The sequence below is a fragment of the Bombina bombina genome, chromosome 3 (genome assembly GCF_027579735.1).
Source record: "Bombina bombina isolate aBomBom1 chromosome 3, aBomBom1.pri, whole genome shotgun sequence".
Lineage (NCBI taxonomy): Eukaryota > Metazoa > Chordata > Amphibia > Anura > Bombinatoridae > Bombina > Bombina bombina.
The window spans coordinates 1,109,667,498-1,109,678,089 of NC_069501.1; the positions used below are offsets into that span (position 1 = coordinate 1,109,667,498).

A 10,592-nucleotide genomic window follows, 5' to 3' on the forward strand; every position below is an offset into this window, starting at 1 on the left:
AGTCAAGTCACTTTGGTTGCAACAGAAGCCATGTTTTTTGAACACTTTTTTTTTGGTTTGCCAGATCAAGAATTAGAGCCACCACACCACCACCCAACAAGAAATACTGCTCAAGAGCTGTATCTCCAATATTAGTTGCTTCTGTGGATTGGGCCTCAAGATACTTCTATTCTACATGTTCCTAGGTACTCCATTAACTGCTCTCTTTGCTGTTTTTTTTCCAATTTTTTTTATTTCTCATGGATGCCTTCATTTGTGCTTCCTTATTATCAGTGCTGTATCTGCAGCCGACTGTGGATACTGCTTGACCTGATACTAGTTGCACAGACCCCCACCATATGCAGATGGTTTTGCTAATTCAGCAACCTGTTGCTTACAAATCCCAAATGTTGTTTGTTTCTTATTTCCTATTTTCTGAAAGTAAACACATCTTGTACTTTAGGTCCTCTTTTATTGTCCTTGGGTGGTTTAGGGGATGGTTCCTCCACAATACCCCCATATGGGCAGCTCTAAGAGCCAGGGTGGTGCCCAATACACGCCACTGAAGGAATATAGCCACTGTCCCACATGCCCAAGCCACAGAGCTTGCAGAGATCATGCAAACTGCAGGAGATTCTGGTAAAAGTCTGAAGTGATAAAGCAAACTTCGAACCTTCCTGAGGACAAGGTCTCCATTCATGTGCATCGCCAGATTACTAAAGTGCGGCAACATTTGGTCAGTTGGCAGCTGTTGCTCAATCACATCATCCCCATATATCACAATAATTGCTACACAAAGGAAAAGGTGGAAATAATCTGTCTGGTAGTGAGCCCAACAAGCCTCCCACATCCTCAGGGCCTTGGTGTCTGGAAATTCCCTCTTAAAGCAGAGCAGGATCCAACGATGACAGAACAGCATTTGCAGTCCATCTTCTCCCAAAGTCAACAGATGCTGGTGGAACCGTGGGTGGACAAGACAGAGTAATTCTCGCAGGTACATCAGCTGCCTCTCCCTATCCTCATCACGGGGAGAGCTGATGAAGATTGTGTTCTGCATAAGACCCACGAAGCACCAAAATGTGTCAGATTCATCCAGAACCTCTGCAAGCAGTGGGGCCACCAGGTCTGACATGCCTTGAGAATATCCTACACATGGGCTGTAAACTGCGTAATTTAGGAGGATCTTCCTCATTGCCTCCACATTCGGATTGTCCTCTCCCTTAAAGAACTGGTTACTTCGATCAGTCATTACAACATCTTGGTCCACTGTGAACTGAACATTCCTCCAGAAATCCTTCTGAGTGTCAGGGCTCATTGAGACTCTTTTCATCTGTATCTGGAGTAGCTCTCCCTCTTTTGCACATGCAGAGCCTCCCGCTCTTCAGACGTGGATTCTTGTATTCCTACTCTACCTGTCCGGCCTCATTGAGATGCTGCAGCCAGCCAATTTGGATTTATTCGGTAAATTCGGCAGTATTTTAATTCGGAAATTCGGATTGATCCGAATCTCCGAATTTGCAGAATTTTCCGAATTTCTGAATGATTCCGAACCGAATTGCACGTCTAGTCAGAACTCAATGTCGGAGGTCGGAGGCTTTGGAGGACGCACGTCGAAGGAGACGGCCCAAAGACATGGCACCATGTTCAAAACCTGCTCAGCTCCTCACCACTATTATGTGAGCACAGCACGTCCCTACAGTTTTTGGTACGCTCCATAATTGCCTCCTCAACCAGAAGTTTACGCTCCTGCTCAAGTATTAACATCACTAAAGGTTAACTTTTTTCGCAATCGGGTAGCGCTGATATTACAAGCTGAAAGTAAAAAGTTTGCACTCACACAAAACCTGATGTACGCAGAACAATAACCAGAGGATATCACAGTTATCCCAATTAAATCAATGGAGCAGCAATGTTAAATAAAATATTTCTCTTTCACGCATTAAACCCTTTCACAATAAGCTCCAAACCTGAGCTTTTTAAAGAGGACTTTAGTTTTATCATAGGTCTTACAGGTTGGGGTGTTTTAACTTTGGAAATGTTTTATTTTGTTTATTGCTAGTGTTTTTTTTTGTTTTTTTTTGTAACTTAGGTGGTCATAGGTTAGGGGGTAAGTTTTTAGGAGGTTATGGGGTATTTTGCAATGTGGGTTGTGGCAGTTAGGATTTTTTGCAATGGGGGTACTGGGGTAAATTAGTATAGAGTGTTTATAGAATTGGGTATGTGACGCTTTAGGCAATAGTAGTGTAGCCAGTTTATAGCCATGGACTATGTGGTGTCTTATGGGTTAATAGTGTAGCTGTGTAATTTGCAGTGGGCTATTTGGCAGTTTAGGGGTGCTTAGTGCAACTTCTTACTAAGTCCAAACTCTTTACTAATAAACCTGTGACTTCTAATTACCCTGAATTTGTGGCTTCCTTTCGAAGGGTATTTGATTATCCGGCTCGCTCCTCCTCTGCTGCTAAACGACTCATGTCCATTCAGCAAGGTACAAGATCTGTTGCTCAGTATCCCATTGAGTTCCGTACGCTTGCCGCAGAGGTAGGTTGGAAAAATGAAGCCCTTGTTGCCGCCTTCTTTCATGGGCTCTCTGATGCAATTAAAGACGAAGCTGCTGCCAGAGATTTACCAGAAGATCTCGAGGCATTGGTGTCTTTTTTGATCCTAATTGACATCAGACTAAGTGAGGGGCCCCCTTTCAAGTAGTGCTTGCAGAAGCCTCCTCTTCCATTGTCTCCTCCGTGTTTGTTCTCACCCATGCCTCCCTCTCCTCCCATGCCTCCTGGTCCCGAGTCACCAGGTACTGTTGAGCCGATGCAGTTGGAATTCATGTATCTCTCCGCGGCGGAGAGGGCCTTTAGGAGGAGGGAGGGGCTCTGCCTCTATTGTGGGTTACAGGGCCACCTTTTGAAGTCTTGTCCTACGCGGCCGGGGAAATGCTCACACCTAAAGTCCTGTCGGGGGCAGATCTTGGGTGGCTTATCCTCGTCCCCGGAACCGTTAAAGCAGAAACCTTTGGTCACGGTTGTCCTTTCCTGGGTGGGCTCCTCCATAGTCACCCAAGATCTTGTGGACTCTGGTGCTGCGGGTTATTTAATTGACAGTGCTTTTGTATCAAAGCACTCCATTCCTGTTTTGCCTCGGTCCGTTCCGCTTGCTATTGAGGCCATTGATGGCAGGCCCCTTCAGCCAGCACTCGTTACTCATGAAACGGCTCTGTTATCCATGGCTGTTGGGGCTCTCCAATTTGAAACCCTCCAGTTCCAGGTGATAAACTCTCCGCATTTTCTGGTTGTTCTGGGTTATCCCTGGCTCCAAAAAGCACAATCCCAGTCTCGACTGGCGCAGGTCCAAAATTTTGTTGTGGTCTCCGCAATGTATTTCCACTTGTCTTCGGAAACCAGTTAAAGTCTTGTGCACTTCTTTGGTATCTCAATTGCCAGAGGAGTACAGAGAGTTCCTAGACGTTTTTGACAAGGTGCGTGCCAGTACGTTGCCTCCTCACCAGTCTTAAGATTGTGCCATAGACCTGCAACCCAGAGCCATTCCTCCTCAGGGCTGGGTTTACCCTCTTTCTGTTGCGGAGAATTGTGCTATGGAGGAGTATGTTGCCAATGCTCTGTCACGGAGGATCATCCACAAATAATGCTCTCCTGCAGGGGCTGGCTTCTTCTTTGTGAAGAAAAAGGGTGGTGAGTTAAGACCATGCATCGATTATAGGGGTCTTAATAATCTTACCATTTAGAATGCTTACCCTATTTCGCTCATTATGGAACTCTTTGACCACCTCAAGGAAGCTATGGTCTTTACTAAACTTGATTTGAGAGGAGCGTACAATCTCGTTAGGATTAAGGAGGGCCACGAATGGAAAACAGCATTTAACACCAGGAGCGGGCATTATGAATATCTTGTAATGCCCTTTGGCCTATATAATGCTCCTGCTGTTTTCCAGGAATTTATTAATGATGTCCTACGAGATATGTTGCAACAGTGTGTTGTGGTGTACTTGGACGACATCCTCATACACTCACCCACACTTGAGGCTCATCGTTCTGATGTTACACGGGTACTTCAGAGACTACATGAAAACGGCCTGTTTTGTAAACTCAAGAAATGTGAGTTCCATCAGACTCAAGTAACCTTCCTAGGTTATGTTATCTCCGTTGCAGGGTTCTCCATGGATCCTGACAAGTTATCTGCCATTTTACTCACCTCTCTTACTGACTCTGGTGCATACTGTGTGATGCTGCTCATTTCCTGCACTTCCTTTTATGGGCAGACTGGTGTACATCATCTGTGTGAGACAGGATGCAGTCCTAGAATTGTGATGTCATAACTTATTATTTAAAGGGCCTCTGTTCAGTATGCTTTGCCCTTGCGTTGTCTCAGACCTGTTTGTGAGAGCTCCTGTGTATTACCTGGCTGTCTGAAATCCCCCTTGGTTCCTGATCCCTGGCTTGTTCTTGACTCTGCTGTTCTTGTTCCTGATTCCAGCTCGTCTGACTATTCGCTTTGGCTCCTGACTCGGCTCATCTAAATACCAGGTCTGATTTTGATTCCTGGCTTGTGATTTGACTTGTGGACATTTTATTATTTTTTGTTATTAATAAAAGGTGTGATTATTTTTGCACTTCTCGTCTCAGTCTGATTCCTGGCACCCTGACAATTTCCTACCACAACCCCCTGTTCCTACCCCCTTCCCTTTCTTTCCAACCCATTTCCATCCCCTCCCCCCTCCATCCCCTCCCCCCTCCATCCCCCCTCACTCCCTTCTTCCCACTCCCTCCCCCTTCAAACCTTCTAAAATAAATGCTCTCAAATGCATAATTTATTGTGCCGGAAGTGGAGATACTTCCCCTTTTAGATACTTTTCTCAGGTTATCTATTCCTCTCGAGAAGTACTGGTATAATCAGATACATTGGTTGCTTTTGTTGACTGCATACAAAGGTTCTTCATAACCTCCTTATTATTTGCTTACTAGGCACTCTCTCTCCTCTCTCTTTTAAGTCTATCCTTTTCACTACTTCTTTGTCTCCTCTCCCTCCCTCTCTCTCTTTCTTTTTTTTTATCCTCCTGCAATATGCCTCCCAGACTCAGTAGATTCCAGGACCACTCCTTTCAATTGACCTCCATAAATGCAAAAGGATTTAACAGCCCGGGCAAGAGGTCCATAGCAATTAGGCAATTGAACAAAATAAAGAGCCAAATTCTAATGATACAGGAGACACATTTCCAAAAAGGTAGAGAACCACATTGGACTCCCACGCAATACCCCATAACTTGTTTTGCCTCAGGGTCAAATAAAAAAGGAGGAGTGGGCATTCTAATTCACAAATCCCTACCCTTCCAGGTTACACACACTGTCAAAGACCCAGAGGGCCGCTATGTTCTCCTAGTGGGCCTACTCTTCGGCCAACAACTTACACTAATATATATGCCCCTAACCAAACCCAGAATAGCTTTTTCAAAAAAATCTCAAACCTACTGCTGGACCATGCCAAGGGTGTGGTGTTCTTGGCTGGAGATTTTAATCTCTTATTTGATCCGCTGTATAGATGCTTCAAGAGGTTCCACCAATGCACCCAAGACTGTGCTCAGGGTGGTGAAAAACTCCCTGAACAATCTCTCACATCATGAAGTGTGGAGAACATTGCACCCAAACGTGAAAGACTACACTTTTTACTCTTCTCCCCATAACTGTTACACACGGATAGACTATATATTTACAGACTCTAATGGTCTCTCCCTTACCAATCAATGTGACATAGGTAACATAACATGGTCAGACAACACCCCAGTCACCTGCTCCATCCTTTGGCCAGATCTCCCAATCACATCAAGGACATGGAAACTAGATGACACACTACTAGATAATCGAGTCATTCTCTGTGAAGTGGAGAGAGATTTAGCCTAATACTTTTCAGTTAACGAGAATACCGCCTCGTCAACCCTAGATGAATGGGAAGTGCATAAATCCGTGATGCACGGCCTATTTATCAAACAGAGAGCGAGGATTACTAAACAGTCTAGGGAACAGCACACTAGCCTTCTGGCCAGGATCAGTAATCTCAAGAATAAGCATAAACGAGATCCGACTAATGATACCCTTAAGCAAAATCTAATAAGCACGAGAAAAGAACTTCAGCACTTTCTAATTGAAGTCCACCAATGCAATGCCTTATATCTCAAACAATACTATTACGAGGGGGGCAATAAACCGGAGAAAACTTTAGCAAGAAACCTTTGTAGGAATCAGCATACACTCATTCCCTAAAAACAAAAGACGTATAGCTTGATCATAGTAGTAAATGTATAGCCTCCATATTCCGGGAGTACTATAGCTCATTTTACAACATAGATAACCCTGAGTCATCTCCCCACCCACATGTCAAAATAGCTAATCTTAGAGAAAACACTGACATCTACTTTCGAGATCTCAACCTCCCTGTTTTCCCTTCGTCATTTAACTATATCACACTAAAAAACGAAATAATACGAGATTTATTGATATGGAAAAATAAAAAACTCTCATGGTTTGGCAGAATCGGGGTCCTAAAAATGAACATCCTCCCGCGAATCTTGTACCTACTACAGACCCTGCCCATTCTGCTTCTTGACGGATATGTTGATCAATTACAAAAAGCATTTGAGCAGTATATTTAGGCTGGATCCAGGCCTAGAATTCCAAAAAAAAACATGTATCTCTCTAGAGATAATTTGGGATTGGGTGTTCCATGCTTGCAGGCATACAAACACGCAATAACACTACAACATATAGTTGAATGGGCTCACAACACCAACAGAAAGGCAGGGATACAAATAGATAGGAAAATCTTTAGATTAAACAATGTAGCAACGATGGCATGGACTTTGCCTCAAAAAAGATCCAAAATAGTACACAAATATCACGTTGCAGCTGGCATCTTGTCAGAATGGGATAAAATCCTGACCACTAACACGCATACATCATCCAAACAAGCTCCGCTCACTCCACTCATTGAGCATGGAGAACTTCCCTACCACCGTCTGCAACCTTACAGCCTTAAAATAGGATCCATCCAATTCACCACAGAAAACTGCGCTATTAAAACACAAGCCGCTCTGGGGGAGGTCCATGCGGAGATCTTCTCCTCATGGCTTCATTACCACCAATTTCTACACTTTATTTCCCACCATAAGCATAAAAAAGATCTTGGTAGGGAAGCCACGACCTTTGAAAAACTATGCATCATGTCAATAATCCCAGCTCACCTTATCTCCAAACTTTACAAAATAATAACCCAGATTCATTATATCTCCCGTCTTATACCCATAGGGAAATCGGCCACAACATTGATGCAGAGACATGGTTTAAAGCTTTCAAACAAACTAAACAGTCATCTGTCTCAGCAAAAATCCAGGACATTCATTTAAAATTCCTATGTAGGTGGTACCTAACTCCAACACGCTTACACAAGATTTATTCCTCACTCAGCAGCACATGCTGGAAAGGCTGCGGGGAAGAGGGCTCTCTTCTTCATATATGGTGATCATGCCCAAAGCTGGATAGGCTCTGGACAGACATCTTTACAGCTATCTCAGAGATTATTTCGACTCAGATCCTCCATAACCTGGAAGCTATCCTATTCCTTTCACTACCCAAGCTGATTGGCCTAGGCAAGCAACTACTGTTACTGCTAATGCTTACGGCTGCTAAAAAACTTATTCCAAAATACTGGGAAACTCAAACAATCCCCTCAACAGAAGAATGGAGAACACTGTTCTCTGACCACCTGATCCTTGAGAGATACCATTATTTAAAAACACATACAGTAGATTAGAGGTCCATGAATTGATGTTGGCAACTTGGCACAAAACAATATAACCACCACAAAACAGGCCTTCGATACCCGCTCCTCCTCCCTGACAGGAATATGCCACCCCCTTTTTTTTTCTCTTCCCCTCTTCACCCTCCTCCTCCCTGGTGCCTTTCTCTTTCCTTTCTTCTCTCTTTCTCAGAAGAGCTTTACTATTTGCACTTATATACTCATATTTAACCGTTGTAAAATTTAAAAATGTTACGCCCTTAGGGGAACCATGTTTTATTATGTTTCATATGACATATATCAAAAGATCCCCTTACACATTCTTTTACCAATAGAAGAGACAATGATAAATCATTCTGTATACAATCTGATGACCCATGCTATTCATGTAATTAATTGCATAAGAAAATTGTATTTTATGTTTGCTTTACCATGAAACATGTTCCATTGTTGTTGTTCTAAATAACTCAATAAAGATTGAAATAATAAAAAAAAAAAAGTTCCAAGTGATGCTTGATATTGTGTTTGTTGTGCCTCTTCTAGCATTCCTGTTATTCATCTGTTTCCTGATCCTCACTTTTCCCACTGGCTTATTTAGCAGCTTGTGTGCTATGTGTTCTCTGATGTACTATTGCAATCTTGGGCTGTTTAAAAGGTATCAAAACCTGGGTACATTATTGGTTTGTCTCATATGTGCTCCCCACTGTGCAACTGCAATCTTTGACTTCTTAAAGGTACTAGATCCCTGGCAAAGTTACTGTCTTGTCTCGTGTGCCCTCTCTTGTATTGCTGCAATCATGGACTTCTTAAAGGTATTATATCCCTGGCAAAGTTACTGTCTTGTCTCGTGTGCCCTCTCTTGTATTGCTGCAATCATGGACTTCTTAAAGGTACTAGATCCCTGGCAAAGTTACTGGCTTGTCTCATGTGTGCTCTCTTTTGTATTGCTGCAATCATGGACTGCTTAAAGGTATTAGATCCCTGGAAAAGTTAATGGTTTGTCTTCTGTTTGCTCTCTGCTGTATTGCTGCAAACTTGGGCTGCTTATATACCAGACCGGACTCTTGCAAATTACAAGAAGACTTCTGAGTTGCTACTAGTTAAATCTTAGTTGACCTTAGTTGTACTAAACTGATTCTATTATCCATGTTACAGCTTGCTCAGTCAATCTTTGGTATTTATTCTCCTTTCCAATATATCTCATCACTGTCTTACATCTCAGTTTTTGACCGCTGGCCTACCTCATGCTTCAATGAACTTTGCTTGCTCCTGATCTACTGCAGGGTTCTGCACAAAGTATCAACATTGACCCCTACTATTTTTCTATTATTTTACTTACACACCTGTGTAGTATGTCACTAAATTGCAAAATCCAATCACTGCACCAAAATAGCTTCTTAAAGAGCTGTATAATTCTAACTTCTGTAGCAGTCTCTCGTCTGCCTACTAGTACCTTCCCCCAGCTTACCTCAATTTTTAATGGTGATGGCCATGCTTTGTTAACAATAATGGATATGGAATCCTCTCTGAGGCTCTGATTCTCTAAAGGTAGGTAATTTTATATTATTCTTAAATAGTGCTATTCATATTAGCTATACTGAATTTAAGCATTAAAAAAAAGAGTCTACTCCAGAATGTTTATTGTTTAAAAATATAGATAATCCGGGGGGCGGAGCCTAGCCATTGAGAGAGATGGCTGCATCTTGTTAATGCTCTGCAGTCCCTGTTAAATCTTGTCATCAGTTGGAATGACCGAATAGCTTAAAATGTTTTAAAAAATACCCAGGAGAGAACTCTATACCTGCACATTTGCTGAACCGGACTTAATCCCCGATCGCGGGGAGAAGTAACTTGTTGGGGGCGACCTGGCAAACTACAACCCACCTGAGCTAGCAGTGAAACCCCGGTCAGTTAACCTCCCCAGAGCCCTGCTACAAAACGGAGACCTTGGCGGACATACCCGAAGTGCTGGGGGACCCCCTTGAGGAGCCGCGACCGAGCCAGACGCCGACAGCCATTACACACGTGGCCGGACGCACTCGTCAAGGGAGCAGGCCTCAAGACCGGGGGCTCAACTAAGGTGCAATAATTAATGCGGACCTACCTAAGGCGCTAAGAGACCTCCTTGGGGAGCTGCGACCGAGCCAGATGCTGACAGACATCACCCACGCGGTCAGGCACACTCGCCAGTGGATCAGGCATCAAGACCGGGGACTATATTAAGGCGCATCACTCACCTGGCCCGGCACAGTCAGGTCCCCTTGGGTCACACGGCATCAGACTACACTAGCGGCGGACGTTACATCCTGTTGGCTGCAGACGCTTGACTGGCAAAGGGTAAGTCTTGAGCATTACCGGGTACATAGATATAAAAGCTGTTGTGACACACACACTAATCCCGGGGGGCTGGGAGAGAATCTAAAGCAGCAAATAGACACAATCAGTCTGCTTTATAATAAACTGCAGGTGCCGGTGGCCAGAGGGAGATAGCAAGAAGGCCATAATAAACAAATAATAAAAAAATAAAAAACAAGAAGAAAACGCAAAAAAAAATAAATAAAAATAAAATAAACTTTGTCCCAACTGTTTATGGGAGCTGAAAGGGATAATAAAAGATTCACTGACTGCAGGGGTTCACAATAGAAATAAGAGAGTACTGACTTTAATAAAAATGTCCAGCAAGAGGAATATAAAACCTCATAAAGGAACACACTCCTCTAACATGGAGAACTATTTAATTTCAACAGATTCAGGAATACCCCCCAGTAAGTCCACACAGGAAAGTGTAGCACAGCACAATGTAGCTGTCA

General features: G+C 43.3%; 1 protein-coding gene across 1 annotated transcript; it reads right to left on the bottom strand.

Annotated features, from left to right (window-relative positions):
- Positions 1-407: 407 nt before the first annotated feature.
- On the bottom strand, positions 408-10,059 carry LOC128652632 (TBC1 domain family member 16-like). The gene is given in 4 exon segments (XM_053705565.1): positions 408-616; positions 619-1,317; positions 1,320-1,391; positions 10,020-10,059. Coding segments are annotated over 4 exon segments (1,020 nt in total).
- Positions 10,060-10,592: the final 533 nt, after the last annotated feature.